General features: G+C 36.4%; 1 protein-coding gene across 1 annotated transcript in view; it reads left to right on the top strand.

Moving 5' to 3' along the window:
* LOC114897668 (A disintegrin and metallopeptidase domain 3-like) overlaps positions 1-24,671 on the top strand; it is a 109,594-nt gene that overhangs the window by 15,500 nt on the left and 69,423 nt on the right. The window contains 4 exon segments of the mRNA XM_029226696.1: positions 8,849-8,925; positions 9,390-9,507; positions 9,510-9,566; positions 17,099-17,161. Coding sequence (XP_029082529.1) covers positions 8,849-8,925; positions 9,390-9,507; positions 9,510-9,566; positions 17,099-17,161 — 315 coding nt within the window.

The raw sequence follows: 24,671 nt of genomic DNA on the forward strand, positions 1-24,671 counted from the left end.
ATAGATGCTGAAATTTGACAGATTCTTTCTCTGCATATATTGAGATGATCGTGTGATTTTGACTCTTTGTCCTGTTAATGTGTTTTATCACATTGATTTTTGAATGTTGAACCATTCTTGCATTGCAAGAATAATTTAACTTGGTCATGGTGTATGACCATTTTAAGGTGCTAGATTACACTGGATTTGGTTTACTAGTATTTTGTTGAACACTTTTCCATCTGTATTCATGAGGGATGTTAGCTTGTACTGTTCTTTCCATGTGGCTTTTGTATCAGAGTAATGCTGGCTGCATAAAATGACTTTGAAAGTGTTCCCCCCTCTTTTACTTTTTGGAAGCATTTGAGAAGGCTTGTGTTAGTTCTTACTTACATGTTCTATAGAATTCCCCAGGGAAGCCATTTGGTATTGGGCTTCTCCCTGTTAGGAGGTTTTTGATTACCGATTCAGTCTCCATACTAGTTATACGTCGGTTCGGATTTTCTATTTTTTCACGAGTCACTCTTCTTAGGTTTCATGTCGCTAAGAATTTATCCATCCTCTATGGTATCTGGTTGTTGGCATATAATGTTCATATTATTTTCTTTTGAACCTTCTTATTTTTGTGGCATGAGCTTTCATTTTTCTGATTTTATTTTTGAAACTTCTCTTTTTTTCTTAATCTAGATAGAGGTTTGTCAATTTTATTTATCATTTCAAAAGACCAACTCTTAGTTTTTTGATATTTTCTATTGTTTTTCCACTTATTATCATTTTATTCCTGGTCTATTCTTTGTTATGTTCTTTTTGCTACTTTGAGCTTTCTTTGTTCTTCTTTTAGTTCTTTGAGATGTGAAATTAGTTTATTAATTTGAGGTCTTTTTGATGTATTTGTTTGTAGCTATACATTTACCTCTTTCCTCTGCTTTCACTGGATCTGATAAATTTTGGTATGTTGTGTTTTCTGTTTCATTTGTCTCAAGCTATTTTAAATTTCCTTTTTGATTCTTTTCTTTGATTCATTGTTGATCAAAAGTATGTTGTTAATTTCCACATAGCTGTGGATGTTTTACTTATCCTTCTGCTATTCCTTTCTAGTTTCATTCCAAAACGTGTTCAGAAAGGACACCTTGTATGATTTAAATCTTCTTAAATTTGTTAAGAGTTGCTTTGTGACCAAACATATAATCTATTGTGGGGAAAGCTTGTGTACACTTGAGAAGAATGTATATTCTGCTGCTTTTGAGGGGAATGTTCTGTATGTAGCTGCTGGGTAGATTTTGGCTATAATGTTATTTAAGTCCTCTTTTTTATTTCTTACTCATCTCCTGTCTGCTTCCTCTACCCATTACTGAAAGTGTGGTATTGAAGTCCCCTTCTCTTATTGTATTGCTGTCTGTATCTCTCCTCAGATTCTGTCAGTGTTTGCTGTGGGTATATTTAGATTCTCTAATGCTGAGGGTGTATATATTTATAATGGTTATCTTTCCCCGGTGGACTAACCCTTTAATCATTATAAAATGTCCATCTTTGACTCCTGTGACTGTCTTGACTTTATGTCTATTCTGTCTGATGTAAATATAGCTAGACCTGTGCCCGACACACAGGAGGCCAAACTATACCGAAACGTCGGAGTTTAGAGCAGAGAAAGGTTTATTGCAGGGCCATGTAAGGAGACAGGTGGCTCCTGCCCTAAAAAGCCTGAATTTCCCAAAGGCTGTCAGCAAAGCAGTTTTAAAGGCAAGCTGAGGGAGGGGTGTAGTTAGTTGCTGCAGACTTCTTGGTGTTGGATTCAGTGTTCTTGCAGCGTCTATGTATGTCAGGTCACGATGTTCCTGTAAACCTCCAACAAGACAAATGTTATTCTCTGTTCAGGTCAGGTCACAGTCAGGCTGTCCTGTACATTTCAAGCCATAGGCAACATTCTTTTACAAAAGGTGCAGAGCCAGCATGACTAAGCCCAGGCAAAAGAACACAAAGGTTAAAGTAAAATGAACAGATCTAATATGGAGTCAGACGTGTTCTTCCCAATTAAAACACCTGCTCTCTTTCTGTTGCCATTTGTTTGGAATATTTTCCTTCCCTTGACCTTCAGCCGCTATATGTCCTTCAATTTAAAGTGAAATTCCTGCAGATAGTATAGAGTTGAAACCTGCCCCCCCCCTCCTTTCAGCCACTTGACATCTTTTGTTTGTGGAGTCTAAACATTTACATTTGAAGTGATTATTGATAGGGAAGTTATTTACTAATGCCTTTTTGTTACTTGTTTGATTGATTGATTAATTGTAGTTCTTTTGTCTGTCTTTTCCTCTCGCTGTCTTTTCTTGTGTTTCATTGATTTTTTTTTTTTTGGTTCCATGTGTATTGATTTCTTTGTCTTTTTCTGTTATGTAACCTTTACTGATATTTTCATTTTGGTTACCATGGGCTTACATGAAATATCATACAGCTATAACAGTGTACTTTAAGCTGGTTAAAACCTCAGTAACATACAAAAAGTCAATTTTACTAATCCCCCTCATTACATTTTATGTTATCGGTATCACAGTTTACATTATTGCATATTTAACATGATTTTAGTTACAGTTATTTTTATATACTATTGTCTCTTAACTTTTATTTTAAAATTAAAAGTGATTTAATCACTACCGATACAGTAATATAGTATTTGAAATTTCCTATACATTTACCTTTCCCAATGACTTTCATTCTTTCTTTTGCTCTCATGTTGCTCTTTAGCACCCTTTCATTTCAAAGTGATGAATTCTCATTTGTATTTCTTGTAATGCAGATATAGTGGTGAGAAATACTTCAGCTTTTGTCTGGAAAAGTCTTTATCTCTCCATTTGTTAAGAATTTTTTTTTGCTGGGGGAGCAGTTTTAGGTTGCCAGCAAAATTAAGACAATGGTATAGAGTTTTCCAAATATCCTCGGGAGCCACATACGCATAGCTCCCCCAAGCACAGTGGTAGATTTGTTACAATTGAGGAACCTGTGTGGGCACACTATAATCACCCAAAGTGCATGGTTCACATTTCAGTTCACTTTTGGATTTGTATATTCTGTGGGACGGCACAAACATGTAATGACATGTATCCATCGCTATAGTATCATAGAGAGTATTTTAAGTGCCCTAAAAATCCTCTGTGTTCAGCCTATTCATCGTTCATTGCCACTGTAACCCGGGGCAACGTTTAACTTTCTCCATAGTTTTGCCTTTTCCAAATTGTTATGTCGTTGGAATCATACAATATGCAGCCGTTCCGGTTGGTTTCTTTCACTTAGTAATATGCATTCAATGTTCCTCCAAGTATTGGCGTGGCTTAATAGCTAATTTCTTTTTCCCACTGAATAATAATCCATGGTTTGGATGCACTACAGTTTATGAATCCTTTCACCTACTTAAAGACATCTTGGTTGATTCCAATTTTTGACAGTGTTGAAAAAGTTGCTATAAAATGTACATTTGCAGGGTTTTTGTGTGGGTTTCAGTTTTCAGCTCCTTTGGGTAGATACCAAGGAGTGTGATTGCTGGCTGTATTGGATTGTAAGATATGTTTAGTTTTGTGAAATATCCCCAGGTTGTCTCGACTGGCTATCTCTACCATTTCGCATTCCCACCAGTAATGAATGAGTGTTCTGTTGCTCCACAAACGTGCCAGCATCTGTTGTCAGTGTTCTAGATTTTGACCAAACCTATCTCATTGATGCTTCCATTCTTAAAATTTTTAATATTTCTTTTTTATTTTTCAGCTTTATTAGGTGACATTTACAGATAAGTTTTTATATATCTAAAATACAACATGATTAATTCACATTTTTATTCTCTGTAAAATGGTCACTGCAATCAGGTTTATTAATACATACATCACCTCATATGGTGACCTTTATTGTGGTAAGAACACTTAAGGTTGTTAAGGGAATATTCAAGTATATAACACAGTATGTAACTATGTTAACTATAGTCGCCATGCTGTATATTAGATTGCCAGAGCTTTTTCATCTTGTAAGTGAAGGCTTGTACCCTTTGAGGGCATATCCTTATCTCCCCAAACTTCCAGCCCCTGGTAACCATCATTCTCCTCTGTTTCAAGGAATTTACCTTTTTGTTGTAAGATTCCACAAGTAAGTGAGATCATAAAGTGTTTCTATTTCTCTGTCTGGCTATTTTCACTTAGTATAATTGTTCTCCAGACTAATCCTTCTCACACATGGGTGAATAATATTCATTCATATGTGTGATGTATATCATAAGTCATTGGTTGTCTCACATATAGGATATATACCTTACATTTTCTTTATCCACTCATTCACTCTTGGACACTTAGATTGTTTCTATATCTAGGGTATCGTAACTGCTGTAAATATGTCTTTAGTAACTAGTGTGGTGGTGAGTGAGGTGTGGGGTGAGAGAAAGTGTTTTGTAGTCCTGTGATTAAATCTCAGTTTTTTAGTGAGCCTATGCATCAGGGCTATGAACAAAAGTGTTTCTTGGTGTTTTGTTTTTGTTTTTTCCGCAAGTGCGACAGAATGGCTAGAGTGGGCTGGATTTGGGTATTTCCTTTCCTGAGGTCAGTTAGGCTCTGATAATACCCCAGCCAGTTCATCTCTATCTAGGTAGTTTCCCCTGAAGGCAGGCCCTGTAAAGAAGAACAGAGTGCACTGATGTATTTCAAATTGAGTCCTTTCCCCCTCCCCTTGCCGGAGGCACAAGGACTTTTTCTTTGATATTAGCTGGGACATCTTGGTGGAACTCTTGAAGGTAAATCTCACAGTATTTTGGGGGTCCATTCATGGGTTCTCTGGAGTTTTTATTTCTCAGAATTGTCCGCACTGATCTTACAGCCTTTCATCAATCACAGTCAGGTTTTCCTGCCCTGGCACTAGTTCCAGCAGCACTTTGCACTACTGATTCTCTGCTCCAGTGAGCTGTGCCTTCCCATGTGCCCTCTCTCATCCTGAGGGCCACGCTTTGCACTGTGTCCTCCCTTCTTTTACACATCCAGGAAGAGCTGTTGAGTTTTAAGTCTGTTCTGCTGTCTCTTGTTGTCAGGATGGAATGGCAACGTCCAACCTTCTGACGTGGAGAACCAGAAACCAGAAGTCTCTTTTTCACTTCTGTAGTTTTGCAGCGTATAAGATATTTAGTCGACTTTTTTTTCATCTCTCAACACTTTGAATATATCATCTCAGTCTCTTCTGGCTTGCAAGCCTTCTGCTAAAAAATCCACTGAAAGTCTTAAGGGTGTTTCATTACATATAAGTCACTTTTCTTCTGTTGCTCTCAAAATTCCCTCTCTACTTTTGACTTTTGACATTTCGATTGCAATATATCTCAGTGTGGATTTCTTTAGGGACATTTTATTTGGTGATTTTTTATCTTCTTGGCATGGATATCAGTTTCCTTCTGTAAGTTTGGAAAGTTTTCAGCCAGTATGTATTGAAAGTGCTTTCTGTTTTTTTAACTGAAATACAATCAACATATAACAGTGTTTAAGGTGTACAATGTGTTGTCAGTACATTGAGATCAGTAGAATTCACTCAATATATAAAACCCAGAAAAATGAGTTAAGAAAGTGAATAGAGCCTCAAGGACATATGGAACATTACTTATGGAACTGTTACTTATGGAAGTAACAGTATTTAAGGTGTACAATGTGTTGATTTGATCCATTTACATATTACAATATGATTACTGTTATCGTGTTAGCTAACATCTCTACTGCTTCACGAAATCATTCTTTCTTGCTCCCTCTTTTCCTTGTGGGACTCCCATACTTTGTGTATTGTTCCTTTTGTTTGTGTTCCATAGGTCCCGTAAGATTTTATCACTTTTTCACTGTCTTCTTTTTGCTCCTTTGCACCGTCTTTGAGTTAGTTAAGTCTTCCTCCTGCTTGATCTAATCTGCTGTTGAACCCTTCTGGTGAATTTTTTCAGTTCAGTTATTATTTGACAGTTCCACGATTTGTTTGATACTTTTAATACTTTGTATCTCTTTTCTGAATTTCTCACTTGGTTCATGCATTGTTCTCCCAACTTCATTGAGCATCTTTATCGGAGTTATTTTAAATTTTCCATTAGACAGATTATTTAATGTCATTTCACTAGTGTCAGTTTCGGTCTATGTCTTGTTCCTTTGTTCAAAATATCTTTTCCTTATGACTCATTTCACTGGACACTTTGTTTTGGTGTCTGCTCATTAGACAAAGCAGTCACATCACCCAGTCTTCATGACTGGCCGTGTGCAGAAGGAAACGCCCACAGATCAGCCTGGCCAGTGATTTGAAATGACTTGGGGGTCCTCTACCAGCGGTTTCTCTCTCCAGGTAGAAGCAAGCCGCTGTGGTTTTTTCTGCTCTGTTTCTGCTGGGCAGTAGGGACGATCATTGTTGTCTGTCATCCCAAGCTGCCGCCCCTGTTCTCCCTCCGACAGCTAGACTGTGGGCGAGCCATCAGTGCTCCAGGATTGGTGAGACAAGTGCTGGCTCTTGGGGCAGAACCGGCGAAGTGGGAACACTGCCTTCAGTCGATCCACTATTACCTCCCCAGGGGAAGCAGAGAGGTGGGATTTTTCACCCCCTCACTCTGTGTTGAGTTTGGGCAAGCTGGGGAGGGAATCAAGCCACCACCTCCACTTGGCGGCTTGGGTGGTTTGGGTGGCTAGACTGCCCTGAACCAATCAGAGCCCCGGGTCTGGTGAAACTGTTCCTTGGGTGTTTGTTCCCCTCGAAAACACCGGGGCAGTGGATGCTTGAACAACACCCTCTCCTCTCCTGGGTGAATCTGGGAGCTATAGGGTCTCTTCGTGATCTTATGGCAGTACTCTGGGGTAGAGTCTCTGGTGAAAGGGCACCCCAAATCTCCCTCCTGGCTTTGGTGCATCTGATTTTGCATCCTCTAAAGGTGTGCATGAGCCTGTCAATTAATTCCTGATTTCTCACAAAGGAAATTGGTCCATGAATTGCTACTCACTTGGTGTATTTGTTGGGAGATGGAAGGTCCAGGGTTTTCTAAACCAACTTCTTTCCGACCAGCATTCAGCCTTTATTTCTTTGAATTTTTTTCTGCCCTACATTCTTTCTGCTCTCCTTATTGGATCCTGACATGTATTTTAAAACTTTGGGGAACGTTCCATATGTCCTTGAGGCTCTATTCACTTTCTTAACTCATTTTTCTGGGTTTTTTATATTGCGTGAATTCTACTGATCTTTCTCAAGTTCATTGATTCTATCCCTTGTCACCTCCACTCTACTTTTGAGCCTATCCAGTATGCATTGTTTTGTTTGTTTGTTTATTATATTTTTCACTTCTAATATTTTTATTTGTTCTTTTTAATGGTTTCTATTTCTTTTCTGTTATTTCCTGTTCTTTCAGTTGTTTCAGGGTAATTTTTGATTGTGCATTGAACGAGTATTATCACAGCTGCTTTAAAATCCATCCGATAGTTCCAGATACGTGTGGCTCATCTCAATATTGGCATCACTGGGTTGTTTTCTCCCATTATGTTGTGATATTCTTGGTTCCTGGTATAGTGTGTAGTTTTCTATTGTATCTTTGACATTGAAATCTTCTATTGTTGAAGTCTGTCAGCCAGTTTAAGTTCAGATTTAGTGTGGTCTGTTGTTCCAGTGACCATTTAGCTTTCTTGGGGCTTTCAATATTATTCTGTTTTGTTTCATTCTTCTGGCTCTGCTGGAGCTCACTGGCTTTCTGCCAGTGCAACCCATAGCAAGACAAGGTTCTTTCCTGGGCCACGTTGTATTGCTAGGTGATGCTGGGTGATGAAGGACCCATGGAAGAGAGAGTATTTCCTCTGGCAGTTTCCCAGCCACTGGATATTGGTATGCTTCTCACTCTGCCTCTGCTAGTGCCCCTGAGTGGGGGAATTTTTTATCTCAGTCACTTTTTGCTGCTTAGAGTTGGGGGTTTTGAGAATTATCTCGTGGGGATCATTTTCTCTTATCAGGTACAAGGCCAGGAGCTGCAGAAACTGAGATGCTTTCTTCTGCTGGTTAAAGGGTTGGACCTGGTTTGCATTCTACATCTCCGTGAAGGCTTGTGGCATAGTTTGCTGGCACCAGTGAAGGCAGAAATGGCTACTGCTGCTGCCTGGTGTGGAGCAGGGTATGCTCTGCCACTGTCCATGGGTGGGAGATAGGAGGTAATCCTAGTATTGAGACGAGTGAATGGTTACTGATGGAGATGTAAGTCTGGGCGCTAATGACGTATAAACACTTTCATACAAGAGAATGTGATGATACTAATGTTTTCATAGCCCAGGATTAGCAGAGGAACAGGACTGATTCTAGATATCAACAGATTTCTTAGGGAAGAGAAGGGAATATTCACTGAAAGAAAACATCCGGGGAGAAGCTGGGAAGACTAATGTTGTGAGAGTCCATTGAGAGGAGAGTTTGAACTAAGGATGATCAACATGGTGAGATATTAGAGAGAAAATAGTGAGGAAATGTCAGTTAAGATATTTTGGGCTAACTTAGAAAAAACAAACGAAATGTTCACAGTGGAAGTCAAAGTAATGCTGTTAATTACATTGAGGTAGCATTCATAGACTATATATTCAAGAAATGGGGCTGAGAAAGACAAGATGCAGATCAGAAAGTTGTTTATCAAAAATTTAGAATTATAGCAAAAATCATATGGGGGAGGATAGGAGTTGTGATTATTTATAGGCAGAAGAGTGTCAAGTGGAAAAGACTGTAGGTAGATAAGAAGGAAGTGGAATATCTGGTGAATAATACTATGGAATGCCTAATTGTGAATGTTTGACGATGTCCAGGAAGTAAGGATAAGACCAAACACTTTGTGTTCTAATCATTACAAATGTATCTTTATACTACTCCTGTTTAGGGCCATTGCTTTTATCAAGGATATGCCACAGAGACTGCAAATTCGGTTGTGACACTTAGCACCTGCTCCGGACTCAGGTAATGGTATATTCCAGAGATGTACATGACTGAAATCTTGTGTACCCTTTTACTTTTAGAATCTTCTCGAAGGGTAGATGGAAGACGCAGAAAATAGGCACTTTCATTATGTGTCTTCTCATCTGCTGTCTTGGCCTGCTTGTCTTATCATTTTCCCTATTCACTTTGTCTCTCTCCCAGGCTTGCGGTTATAAAATTTATTCAGAAAAACTGCCACTAGTATAAGAAATAGCCACATTACTGAGCCACACTACAATTGCAATGACTCCTAAATGCTGTAATAGATAGAAGAAGGTAGAAAATTGGGTTTAAATGTTAATCCAAGGAAGATGGGATGATTCTTAGATATTAGATGACAAAGGCCACTATCAAATTTATATATAATGTTTTCACTTAATATCAATCTATGTTTATCATTGAGAAGTCTATGTTTTTAATTTCTTTTTATGTGTTTAAATATTCAGGGGATTATTGCAGTTGGAGAATGTCAGTTATGGAATTCAACCATTGGAACCTTCAGCTACATATGAGCATATGCTTTATCAGATAAAGGATAATGAAATTGATTTTCCCCCATAGCAGAAAATAATTCTACAACCCAATTGGCAGATCAGTCCTACAAAATTTTTGTGAAATCAGAAGTGAGTAACCCCTTTTATGGGATCTTCGTTTGTGCAACTTTTGATAAACATATTCATGTTGAAATTTGTTACATTTGGAAAACAAATTTAAACTGATGTTGATGATAAATAAACCTTCTCTTGTAAGGTATTTATTTAAAATATTTTCTGTTTAGTCATATAATATTTAAAAATGTAATAGATATAAACATATAATCCAAAAATCAATATTCACATGTATACTTAATTGCAAGTATTCTTATGCATATATGCACAGTTGCACTGTTACTGAATTTGTAACCTAATAATGATACTCAAATTTGCTGATTCTGACTCTGTCATCAGTTTTGCCAGTGCATTTTTTTCTTTGTAAGAAAGTGTTATTTTGATAGAAAAGGTAAAAGTAGAAAAGAGGCAAGAAATCATCTGAAATGTCATTGTCTAGATATAGTGCTCTTAGAGCTTTGGAGTATTCTAATTCTTTTACTGTATCTAGTTATAAAGGTTGATTTATAAAAGAAGATTTATTTAACAAAAAATTATCTAATCATATATGCTTCTTTGAAATTTCCCCTTAAAATTGCTGTTAAGAGGATAATGCACATTTTCTCTTATCATTAAATTGTTACATTTATTATTATTTTAAATTAACATTAGTTAATGTTGATTTAAAATTAAATGTATGCATAAGGAAAATAAGAAATGACCATAATACTGTTTTCTAGAGAAAATGTTGTGTGGAATTCAGGGGAATTATTTTAATTTGTACTCTTTCATGCTTTTTCATATACATATATATATATATATATATATATATATACTTAAAATATCTACTTTACAAAATTATGGCATATTCTGCATATTTGTATTTTTACTTTAATCCAGAAATGAACAGCAGTAATGTATCAAATTTTTGAGCATTCACACTTTTTTTTATAAATACCTGTATCTAAGAATAGTCATATTTCCAAAGTTTTTTAGATATATATACATACTAAATTCCTCCTTAAGAGTGATTGCACAACTTTACATTTTGCCACCAGTGGTTAAGGAAATGAATCTCTGTCCACATATTCTCATGAAAATTAGATATCTTGTTTAGAGAAGCAGAACAAAATCGTAATGAATGAAACTTGAATTTAATTTTTGATGATCTCCATCTCACTGTTGCTTTAATATGCTTTTACTTATTTTGCCAAAGATGTTGGTACAAATACAGATTAGTAAAATTGCCCTTTCAGAAAGTCATAAAAATGATAAAATATAATCATATATAGAAATGAAAATTTCATTTTTAATGGAACTGAGATGTGACCCCTAACCCTATGCCATCTGCATATTGCAGTACAACACTGGACACAGTTGCAGACCATTTTCATAACTGAAATAGAGCAGTGTCACATGAAGTAAATTGGATAACTTTAAAGGATTCCATGAATACTCTTCTGTGGCAGTGGGCAAACCTGAAGGGATTGACATGCTTTGGGAAAGACAAAGAGCACTGCACTGGAAGCCATCCCCCTCCAGTGAATCAGCAATAAGAGAGGGATGGGAAGAGACTGAGATAGCATACAGTTCCAGCTGCCTTAGCTTGAAGTTCAAGTCGGTCAGGCTGTAGCCACAAGAATTTGGCCAAGTAACATCATCCTTCTGTGTTTAAATGTTCTCATCTGTAAAAATCCAATAATAAAAATAATCCCTAACTCACACAAATATTTTAAATATTCCATAAATTTATAATTGAAAATGACTTAGCATATATGGGAAAAATAAGTGATCAATAAATATCGCTACTACTACTATTAACATTTGCTCTCTCTAGTTTCTAATGCGGTAAAGCAAGGTAACTGGAACTAATTATGGAAAGTTTGGATACAAAACAAAATGCAATAATGAAATAAAAGAGACTAAAAGTTCAGAACCTAGAGGAAGCCAGGGATATCACTGCAGGAATGAATGGAAAGGATGGGTACTGACATGTTTGTGAATTAAATGATTGCTTTTCACCCTGAATGTGATAGGCTTAAATCTGTAGCTTTAGAGAAGCATGTTTTACAAGCACAAATAGACAAAGTGAGTATCTTCAATATAACAGATATTTTAAAGAGAGAGAGAAAAATAAAATAAAATCTTATATTTTAGGCATGTTTTGACATTTATGAGAGGAAACACAAATAAACTCATAATCTAGGTGAAGGTCTTCATGATAACCAGTGAAAAGTAGAACAAACAAAATACATAAAGGGCTTACCTGTTAAAGACATATTGGACACATGCATTTACCCTGCCCCTTCCTTAAATCCCACTAAAGCGAAAAGGAGTTTTTAGCATGGCATTAACATACACACACAAACAGAACAGAAGAATAGTAATAACGTTGGAAGTTGAATAGCAGATAGACAGCTGATTTAGCCACTAAAAAGCTGAATCCTTAACTGGCAATTGGGATAGGCTATAGGAAACTTGATACACACTACAGAACTACTCAAATGTTTTTGGAACTGCAAGTCCGAATACCTTAGGAAATGATATTAAGGGTGGGCCTAGGAAGAGAAGTGGTTGAAAATAAGTTGTATAAGTATGTATAAAACCTGATTTCCTCTCCTAATCGATTGTTTCTGTTGTAAATTAAACTTGGCACACTAGATATTGGGAAACAGGTTTACACAATCCAAGATGTTCATTAGAACCCAGGAGGGAATGAAACCACCCAAAAGAATCAAAACTAACCATGTTGACAGCAGGGTGTTCCCAGCAAACAACCCAGACAATTTACTCTCTGTGAAGACAGCAGGCCATAAGCTCCGTATGTGGTCATAGATGCTGGAATAAGCTGTCAGATGCTCAGTGCCTAATACGAAGGGGCACTAGACATGTGATGAAACAATTGAATATGGTAGATAGAGACATGGAAAAATTCAAAGTGCTAAAGCCTGAGGTCCCAAGGAATAGAGAGAGTGGAGAAAACAAAATGACAATATCCTCAGAGAGGTAGGAGAAAATATTTCACCACAAAATAAGAACAGAGTGCTATTTAAAAAATAACACTCAGCAGATAACAGTTCTTGGAAGGTAAAAGCATGCTGAACCTATGTAAAAACTCAAAAGAAAGTTCACAAGATAAAATTCCAGAAATCACACAAAAACTAAAGTATAAACAAAAATGACAGGGAAATTTGAGAGATAAGAAATTCAATTAAAATAACAATATGGGTGATGCAATCTGAGTTCTGGTACAAATAAACATAGAAAATTGTGTTGAATAAACCACAAAACAATCCAAGAAAAATTCTCAGAATGATTTAAGTGGAGGTTCTGGACCAATATTTTTTAAAAATCTGGTTTCTTATATATAAAGAAGATGCAGAATGGCATGGTCTTACCTAGCAGCAATATTGGAGGTTGAAAGGCAATACAACAGTTACTTAAAAGGAGGAAAAGTGATTTCTAGCCTATAATTCTATACCTAGTCAGAACTATAAAATTGAGGTTTTTTTTGGTTGAAGCCATTTCTTTCCTCCTTATTGTGAATTGTCCTTCCTAATGTGTGAAACGAACCACACTTTTAAAAAAAGAGACTCTAATCTCATCCCAAATGAAAATAATAGCCAGCCACAATCACAACCAAATTCATAAGGGGTAGTTGCCAAATACAGTGAACTTTCAGTCAGATCAAAAGATGGAACAACTATGTACGCTTCCTCAAACTGTATTCTTCTTGAGAACCACTATTAGGTCAAATACCACTAGATTTTGAAGCAACCAATTCCCGACTGTCAGTGGTTTAACATCACATATGTGCTTTGCTCAGGCAAAGACCAAGGTAGATGAAACTGCTGGTTGTTTCCTTTTCTAGCTTCAACACGGGGCCCCAAACTGTCCCCACTAGTTTTTGAATCTAGACAGGAGTTAAGGGAAAAGAGAGTCTATATCATCCCCTCTTTGATGCTGCTGGCCCTGGACAGCTCTCTCTCACAGACTTCTCTCTTGGAGAAGGAGCAAACATCATTCTTGGATAATTGGCCATTTCTTATAAAGCAAGTATAGCAACTGCCGGGCCATTACTGGTCCATGGCCTTTTAGGAATGGGGCCACACAGCAGGAGGTGAGCAGTGAGTAAGTGAAGCTCCATCTGTATTTACAGCCGCTCCCCATCGCTCACATTTCTGCCTGAGCTGCTCCTCCTGTCATATTGGTGGTGACATCAGATTCTCATAGGAGTGCGAACCCTACTGTGAACTGCACATGCGAGGGAGGGATCTAGGTTGTATTCTCCTTATGAGAATCTAATGCCTGATGATCTGAGGAGGAGCTGAGGTGGTGATGCTCGCGCTGGGGAGCAGCTGCAAATACAGATTATCACTAGCAGAGAGGTTTGACGGCACAGAGACCATCATAAATCAATTGCTTGTAGACTCATATCAAAACCTGATCAGTGAGTGTCAAGTGAAAACAAGCTCAGGGCTCCCACTGATTCTGCATTCTAGTGAGTTGTATGATTATTTCATTATATATTACAAAGGAATAATAACAGAAATAAAGTGCACAATAAATGCAATGTGCTTGAATCATCTGAAACCATCCCCACACCCAAGTCCATGGAAAGCTTGTCTTCCATGAAACCAGTCCCTGGTGCCAAAAAGGTTGGGGACTGCTGAATTATAGTATAAGACTTGTGCTTGTAATATAGTCATGAATGTCTAACTAGGGAGTAGAGAAAATGGCTTCTCCAGTGGGGTACACAATATCCCAGCAATTTGTTATCCAGTCAAGTTTCCATTATACTCCAAAAACATGTGTGCTTTTTCAAAGACTTTGAGACAATATTACATAAGTCAGTAAAGAAAACAGGAATTGAATGAATTTAACAGATTTTGGTAGAAAACCACAGAATCATGGCAATAGTTTCAGAAATACCATTTGGCAACATTCAGTACACATTCATGGTAAATAGTAGGAATAGAAAACTTCCTTGATCTCATAAAGAGCATCTATTAGCATCCACAGCTAACGTAAAGAATGTAAATGACTGAATGCTTTGCTCCTGTTATGGACTGCAGGCTTGTGTTCCCCCAAAATTCATGTTTTGAAACCTTAACTTTCAATAGGACGGTATTAGGAGTTGAAGCCTTTGGAAAGTAATTAGGGTTAGATTATGTATGAGGGTGGGGCCCTCATGGTGGGATTAATGCTCTTATACAAAAAGGAAGAGGCACGGGATCCCTCTCTCTGCTCTCCATCACATGAGCGTACAGGAGATCTGCAAAGTAGGAAGAGTGCTGTCACCAGCCATCACATCTCCTGGTGTCTTGATCTTGAAGTTCCCAGCCTCTAGAAATGTCAGAAATACATGTTTGTGGTTTAAGCCACCTAGTCTATGGTATAGTTGTTATAGCCCCAAACTGAAGAAAACCACCCCTGAGATTAGGGATAACGCAAGGTTGTTTGCCTTCACTACTTCCAGTCAACATTTTACTAGAGTTCTTAGGTAGTGCAATAGGAAAAAGAATAATAATAAAGGGTATATATTTTTGAAAGGAAAAATAACCCTATTTCTTTAGTGATCTAACTCTCTACATAGAAAGTCCTAAGGAATCTCCATTAAGGCAATCCGGACTAATTAAGAGAGTCTAGCAAAGTCACAGGGAAAAAGGAAGATAAGATATTCATTTTCCCCAAATTGATCTGTAGATTCAGTGTAATCCCAATCAAAATTCTAGAAGACATTTTGTAGAAATTGATTCTCAAATTCATAAGGAGATGCAAATACCTAGAAGAGTCAAAGAGTTTTGAAAATTGAAAAAAGAACAAGGTGAAGGGCTTACATTACTTTTTCTTAAGCGGCCAGATAGTAAATATTTCAGGCTTGTGGGGCATATGTTCTGTTGCAGCTACTTCACTCACCCTTTGCAGTGTGAAATCAGCATAGACAAACTATAAACAAATGGGAGTGGCTGTGTTCCAATAAAATATTTTTTTACAAACAGGTGGTTATACCATGGGCCGTCGTTTGCTGACCCCTGCTGTGGAGAAACATATCGTGCTTTTAGTATAAGGGTAGGCGTATAGGACAGTGGAGCACAATAGATGAGAAGTAGACCCACGTGCTCTTGCCCAAATTATTATCCACAAAGGTGCTAAGGCCTTTGAAAAGTAAAGAATGATCTCTTCATCAAATGATGCAAGAAGATTGGATTTCCACGTGGGAATTGACCCTTATTCCAAAAACATGAATTAGAGCATAGTCAAGGCTAAACATAAAATTTCTAGTAGGGGACTTGGAAAAACCACATTAATGATCCACAAGCCTGTGAAGAGATGTTCAACATCATTAATCACCCAAGAACTGCGAATTAAAACCTCAGTGAGATCTCGGTACAGACTGACAAGAATGCATGCAATGCAAAAGATTGACAATACCAAATACAGGCAAGAATGTGGAGCAATTGACATTCTTATTAGTTCTTGGAGAAAAAGCAGAATGATCAAACTACTTTAGAAAGTATTCTGGAACTTTTGTACTACTTTACACATATACAAGTATCATGTGGATCAGGTTTTCCAATTCTAAGTAACCAAGAAAGAATGAAAGACTATAACTGCCCAAAGACCTGTACATGGATATTCATAGCCACTATATTTACAATAACTAAGGTGATTAAATAATCCAAAGGATCATCAACAGTTAAATGTATAAACAAACTGTTTTGTGTTTCTAAAATGGCACACTTCGTAGCAATAAAAACAAATGGATCACTAATAATCACAGCAACACAGATGTGTGCTGAGTGAAAGAAGCCAGATATAGAAGAAGACATGCAATATGATTCCATTTGTGTGAAATTCTAGGGTAAGTTATTGTAACCTATGGTGAGAGAAAGCAGATCACTGGTTGCCTTGAGACTTGTAGGCTATTAACTTGGAAGAGGGTGATGGAAACATTTATTTTAGTGATGGAAATGGTTGCATGGGTGTAAATATTGCTACCAGTTCATGTAACTTTATTCTTAAAATAGATGCATTTTATTGAGGGTAGGCCACAGTAAAGTTAATATAAATAATTACAAGTACAAAAATGATGATAAAATAGAGGTAACGTTAGGGGGAAAGTCGATGGGAATTTGTTTAGCTTGAAGGTTGGGGTGAGGGACCAAGAGGAAGGTTTTCAGAGGAAGAAACAAGGATTCTCCCTCATTTCAGTAACTTTTTTAGAGGATTCTAATTCTCAAGATTATAAGGTGAAAGCTTCTGATTTGTTCCTAAAATTTTCATACAGAATCTCACCAGCTTATTTACTCAGTGGGCATCAATCCTCTTATTTCTCTAATATCTATAGCTTTATGTATTTGTATATGTATCTACCACCTAACTATCTATATACCTATATCTCTCTATCTTTCTGTCTGTGTATCTATCTATAACTCTGTATGTGTGTGTGTGTGTGTGTGTGTGTGTGTGTATCTGTATGTATATAATTATATAATGTACATGATAATTACAAACAATGTAAAATTTTTGGAATTTTTATTTAATTCATGTTCTCTGTTTTGCAGAAAAATTCTGGTGTGCTGTTGAAAAGAGTTCTGAAAATAAAAGTCATTATGGATAAAGCCTTGGTATGCATTATTGATATATTTCATTGTATCTTTTTTGTATTTAAATTGAAAGGGGACATGTAAAAGAATCTTTGTTTGCAATGCAGATATACGTCACTCTGTTCAAAATCTGTATCTCAGTATAGCAGTACATAAAAAATGTTGTCAGTTGCCTTTCCATTGGCATGGGGGAATCAATACCAATATTTATTAGAAAGAATGTAAAACTTCATATATAAGGGAGGATTGTATTGCACTGTAATCTATTGGATTATAACTAGTTGCATATACTTCTGGATCCACCCAAAATTGTGGTGAAACTCTTCCTTAAATCAATTTCCATTTTAAAATAAGCTATTTCATTTATTACTCAATTGAAGATCCTTTTATTAAATACTATCTTTTATAAGATTATTTTATGCTGTGTAATTGCTTGGGTTCTCTGTTGGAAATTCCATTTTTAAAAAATAGGAAGAGTAATTCATAGGAACATATTTGATTACGGAACTTTTTGTTTATACAATTAGTTTTAGCAAAAACTTATGGGCAGGCAGCAAGTTAACGAAAAAACTTGCTTTGTCCATTATCACTAGTAATTTTGTATAAGTCTCTCAATGAGTTTCATGATGTTCTGGATTTTTTGCATAAAAGGAAATATTCAGATCTTTAAATAGTTTTTATAAAAGTATTAACAGGAAATAATGATATGACACTAGCTCTGGGACCCCTGGGCCCTGCAACCAGACTCCAGGACCCAGCTCTGCCTACCAGTAGACTGGCAGGAGCCCCCCTGGCTTCACCCACCAGTGGGAGGGCTACAGTCCTGGAGTCTTCTGGACCTTGACTCCATACAGCAGTGAGCCAGCACTATCCCCAGAGCCCCCTGGAGTTTCACAGTCAGCTGCTTTATGACCTGGTCCTGAAAACCAGCAGCTGGCAGCCTGTGCCTGAGGCAGCACTGGCAACCACCTGAACCAGGGGCCAAGAAAGCCCACCAGACTTCCCACATAGTCAGCCTGCCACAACAGGAAGACCCACACAGCCCACATTGGGGAATGACTAGAGTCTATACCACAGGTGAAGAGAGTGGAGAATGCTGCTGGAACACAGAGGAGGTCTTCTGCAAAAGGCCACTCTCCAGCATTAGGAAACACAACCAACTTATCAGGTACATAAACATACAAATACTAACTTAGGCAAAATGAGGCTACAGAGGAACACGTTCCAGATGGAGAAGCAAGAGCAAAGCCCACAAGAAGATCTAAGTGAAGTGGAGATAGGCAACATACTTGAGAAAGAGGTCAGGGTAGTGCTCGTAAAGATGATCAAAGAACTTGGCAGAAGAATGGATGCACAGAGCAAGATGTCAGAAATTTTAAGCAAAGAGTTAGAAAATATAAAGAATGACCAAACATAGATGAAGAATACAATAGCTGAAATGAAAAATACACTAGAAGTAATCAATAGTAGACTAAATGATACAGAAGAATGGATCAATGAGCTGGAAGACAGAGTAATGGAAATTACAGATGTGGAACAGGAAAAAGAATGAAAGGAAATGAGGACTGTTTAAGAGACCTCTGGGACAACATCAAGCACACTAATACTTGCATTTTAGGGGTCCCAGAAGGAGAAGAGAGAGAGAGAGAAAGGAACAGAAAACATATTTGAAGACATAATAGCTGAAAACTTCCCTCACATGGGAAATGAAACAGATATCCAGATCCAGGAAGCCCAGAAAGTCCATATAGGATTAACCCAAAGATGAACATACCAAAACATATAGTAATAAAAATGACAAAAATTAAAGATGAAAAGAGAATATTGAAAGCAGGAAAAGGAAAACAACAAATAACATAAAAAGGAATTCCCATAAGGCTATCAGCTGACTTTTCAGCAGTAACTCTGCAGTCCAGAAGGGAGTGGCACAATATATTTAACGTGTTGAAAGTGAAAAACCTACAGCCAAGAATACAGTATGCAGCAAGGCTCTCATTCAAATTTGATACAGGGATCCAAATCTATACAGATAAGCAAAACCTAAAAGAGTTCAGCAACACAAAACCAGTGTTACAAGTAATGCCAAAACAATTTTGCTAAGAAAAAAGCCAGGTCCAAAAACTGGAAACATAAAAATTATGAAAGAAAAAAGCTCACTAGTAAAAGCAAACATACAGTAAAAGTAGGATATCATCTCACATGCAAAGCTGGAAGGAAGGTTAAAAGACTTATGTCTTTTAACAAAGTCACCTATATCCAGAATAAGGAATAAGGAGATACATAAAGCAATTAGATGTAAAATGAGATATTAAAAACAGTGATTGTGAGGGGAGGAGAGTATTCATGCATGGTTGTTAAAATGTATTTGAAATTAAGAGATCAGCAACTTAAAACAGTCATTCATATCTATATATCTATATCTTTATAAAAACCTCACAGTAACTGCAAACCAAAAACCTATACTAGATACACACACACAAAAGTAAAAGGAATCCAAACATAACACTAAAGATAGTCTTCAAATCATATGAAAAGGGAACAAAAGAAGAAGAAAGGAACAAAAAAGACTTATAAAAACAAGTCCAAAGCAATTAGCAAAATGGAAATGAGAACACACATATCAATAATTACTTTAAATGTAATTATTGGCTCCAATAAAGAAAGAAATAGAGTGGTTGAATAGATACAAAAACAAGACCTGTATGGCCTGAAAGACTCTCACTCCAGATCTAAAGACACACAGACTGAAAGGGAGAGGATGGAAAAAGGTATTCCATGCAAAAGGAAATCAAAAGAAAGACAGATTAGACATACTTATATCTGACAAAATAGTTTTTAAAAAGGGACTGTTACAAGAGACAAAGAAGGACACTACATAATGATCAAGGCATCAATCCAAAAAAAAAGATGTATCAATTGTACATATACATGCACCCAGCCTGGGAGCACCTCAATCTGTAAAGCAAATATCAGTGGACATAAAGGGAGAAATTGACAGTAACACAATAACAGTAGGCAATTTAATGCCCCACTTGCATCAGTGAACAGATCATCCAGACAGAAAATCCATAAGGAATCAAAGGCCTTAAGTGACACATTTGACCAAATGGATATATTGGTCATTCCATCCAAAAGCTGCAGGATGCACATTCTTTTCAATTGCACATGGCACATTGTACAGGATCGATCACATGCTAGACTATAAAACGAGCCTCGGTAAATCTGAGAAAATTGAATTCATATCAAGCATCTTTTCTGACCACAATGCTATGAGACTAGAAATGAACTACAAGAAAACTACTGCAAAGGACCCCCAGACACATGGAGGCTACACAATATGCTACTAAGCAACCAATGGGTCACTGTAAAACCAAAGAGGAAATAAAAACTTCCTGGAGACAAATGAAAAGCGAAACACAGTGATCCAAAAATCTGAGACACAGCAAAAGCAATTCTAAGAGGGAGGTTTATAGAGACACTAGCTTGTCTCAGGAAACAAGAAAAATCTCAAACAATTTAACCTTACAGCCAAGGGAATTAGTAAAAGAAGAACAAATAAAACTCAAAATGAGTAGAAGGAAAGAAAGCATAAGGAGAACAGAAGAGAAATAAATGAAATAGGTATAAAAGAACAACAGAAAAGACCAATGAAACTAAGAGCTGAATCTTTGAAAAGGTAAACAAAATTGATAAAACTTTAGGCAGACTCATCAAGGAAAAGGAGAGGGGGCCCATATCAGTACAATCAGAAATGAAAGAGGAGAAGTTACAACTGACACCACAGAAATACAAAAGATCATAAGAGACTACAGTGAACAACTGTATGCCAATAAAATGTACAACCTAGAAGACATGGACAAATTCTTAAAAATGTTCAATCTCCCAAGACTGAACCAGGAAGAAATAGAAAATAAGAACAGAACAATTGCCATTAATTAATTTGAATCAGTAATTTTTAAACTCCCAGCAAACAAAAAGTCCAGGACCAGATGGCTTCACAGGTGAATTCTGCCAAACAGTTAAGAGAAGGGTTAGCATCTATTCTGCTCAAACGATTCCACAAAATTGGAGAGGAAGGGACCCTTCTGAACTTATTCTGCGAGAACAACATCACCCTGGTATGAAAACCAGACAAAGATATCACAAAAAAGGAAAATTACAGGCCAATACCACTGATGGACATAGATGCAAAAGTGCTCAACAAAATATTAGCAAACCAATTCCAACAAGGCATTAAAAGGATCATACACCATGATTAAGTGGAATTTATCCCAGGGATGCAAGGATTTTTCAATATCCACCAAAAAAATCAGTGTGTTACACCTACAGATAGCCAACAGCCACATAAAAAAACAGATGTTCATCTCAATAGATGCGGAAAAAGCTTTTGACAAAATACAACCTCCATTTATGAGAAAATCTCTCCAGAAAGGGGGCATAGAGGGAACATACCTCAACATAATAGAGCTCATATAGCACAAACCCACAGCTAACATAATACTTAATGGTGAAAAGCTGAAAGCACTTCCTCTAAGATCAGGAACAAGACAAGCATGTCCTTGCTCACAACTTTTATTCCACATAGTATTAGAAGTCCTTGCTGCAGCAATCAGGCAAGAAAAAGAAATCAAATGAATCGAACTTGGAAGAAGTAAAATAGTCACTGTTTGCAGATGACATGATACTATGCATAGAAAATCCTAAAGACACCGCCAAAAACTAGGAGAGCTCATCAATGTATTTCATAAAGTTTCTGGATGCAAAATTAATATACAGAAATCAGTTGCATTTCTATAGACTAACAGTGAACTATCAGAAGGAAAAATTAAGAAAACTATCTCATTTTACCACTACATCGAAAAGAATACTCCCTAGGAATAAATCTAACTGAGGAGGTGAAAGACCTGTACACAAACAGATGGAAACATACACTGTTTCCATAGATTGGAGGAATTACTATTGTTAAAATGACCATACTACCCAAGGCAATCTACAGATTCAATGTAATCCCTATCAAAATACCAATGGCATTTTTCACAAAACTAGAACAAATAATTCTAAAGTTTGTATGGAAACACATAAGACTGCGAATAGCCAAAGCAATGCTGAGGAAGAAGAACAGAGAAAGGCATCACACTCCCTGACTGTAGACTATACCACAAATCTGCAGTAATCAAAATAGTATGATACAGGAACAAAAACAGACACATAGATCACTGGAAGAGAATAAAGAGCCCAGAAATAAACTCATGCACTTATGGTCAATTAATCTACAACAAAAGAGGCAAGAATATACAATGGAGAAAAAAAACAGTCTTTTCAATAATGGCGCTGGAAAACAGGACAGCTACATGTAAAAGACTGAAATTAGAACATTTTCTCACACCATATAGGAAAATAAACTCACAATGGATTAAAGACTTCATGTAAGGCAGGAGAGCGTAATACTCCTAGAAGAAAATATAGGCAGAACACTCTTTGTCATAAATCATAGCAATGTTTTTTTGTTTTGTTTTGGTTTGGTTTTTTTCATCTGTCTCCTCAGGCAAAGAAAACAAAAGAAAAAAATAAACAAATGGTCCCTAATTAAACTTAAAAGCTTTTGCCCACCAAAGGAAACCATAAACAAATGTAAAGTGAACCTACTGAATGGGAGAAAATAGTTGCAAATTATATGACTGATAAAGGGTTAACATCCAAAATATATAAATAGTTCATACAACTCAATATCAAAAAACAACCCAATTAAAAAATGGGCAAAAGAACTGGATAGACATTTTTTCCCAAGAAGACCTGCAGATGGCCAACAGTCACATGAAAAGATACTCAACATCACTGATTATCAGATAAATGCAAATCAAAACCACAATGAGATGTCACCTCACACCTATCAGAATGGCTATCATCAAAAAGGCCACAAGTAACAAATGTGGTTAAAAAGGAACCCTTGTACACCTGTTAGAGGGAATGTAAATTGATGTAACCACTGTAGAAAACAGTATGGTGGTTCCTCAAAAAATTAAAAATAGAACTAACATATAATGCAGCAATTATACTCCTGGGTATATATTTGAAAAAAATGAAAATACTAATTGGAAGCATACATGCACCCCAGTGTTCATAGCAGTGTTATTTACAATAACCAAGGTATGGAAGTTACCTAAATACCAATAAACATATGAATGGATAAAGATGTGATACACATACGTGCACGCGCACACACACACACACACACACACAATGGAATACTACTCAGTCATAAAAAGTAATGAAATTTTACCATTTGCAACAGGATGGATAAACTTGGAGGCTCTGTTATGCTAAGTGAAATAAGTCACAGGGAGAAAGACAAATATGTATGATACCATTTATATGTGGTATCTAAAAAATAAAGGAAACTAGGAATATAACAAAAATGTAACAGACTCACAGATATAGAGAATAAAGTAGTGGTTACCATTGGGAAAAGGGAATGGGGAGTGGCACAATAGAGGTAGGGATTCAGAGGTATCCACCGTTACGTATAAAGCAAATAAACTACAAGGATATATTGCACAACACAGGGAATATAGCCAATATTTTTATAACAACTATAAATGAAGTATAACCTTTAAAAATCGTGAGTCACTGTGATGTACATCTGTACCTTATATAATATTGTACATCAACTACACTTCAATAATGTATTTTTTAAAATGTAGACGTTTCATCAGTAAAATCCTGTGTAACCCCTTGTGATATTATTGTAGTCTGTCTTATTTCTTCTTGTGTAATCAACCACAAAATAAATTATTTTACATTAAATACCCAATTGTTGTTTAAAGAAATTAAGTAAAGGAAAAACGTATTTCATATTTACTATTTCCAAACTCTACATTTCTTCTTCTTCTCACAGGTTGGTTTTTCTGATATTTCTGTTTAACCTGTAGTAATTCATTTGAATTCAGTTTTTGTTCATCTGAAAGTATCTTTATTTTGTCTCTGTTTTTAAATATTCTATTTGGAAACAGAGGAATAGGAATAATACAAAGAACAGCTATATTCTCTCTACTCAGATTTATTAATACTGTTTCCCTTTATTACTTGTTCTGTCTCCATGTGAAAGTAAGTTGTAAATTGCATTTGTAGCTTTTTTTCAGTGTAGATTTACATAGAATAAGATCATATATATCCACAGTCAAGTTATCCATCTAAGTAAAAATAACATCATTGAAATACTTTTTATCAAGTTTACAATCAAGTTTACTTGATTGCATTGTGGTTGGACGATGTGAGCTAAGTGATACTGTATTTTATATTCCAATGTTCTACGGCCTAATGTGAGTCAATTTATATAAAACTTTCAGGTATACTTTAAAAATATCCCTCTCATTTTTTATATAAGCTTGTATATGTGCATATTATATCAAAGCTTGCTCGAGTTTTTAAAACCTTAAATATTTTTGCTGTAAATTTGCTACTTGTAAATTTGTCAGCTTGAGCTATTAACGATTATGAGAACTGTGTAAAAATCCCTCACTATGATTGTAAT

The sequence above is a fragment of the Monodon monoceros genome, unplaced genomic scaffold, assembly GCF_005190385.1.
Source record: "Monodon monoceros isolate NGI ecotype Baffin Bay Population unplaced genomic scaffold, NGI_Narwhal_1 Super_Scaffold_17, whole genome shotgun sequence".
NCBI lineage: Eukaryota > Metazoa > Chordata > Mammalia > Artiodactyla > Monodontidae > Monodon > Monodon monoceros.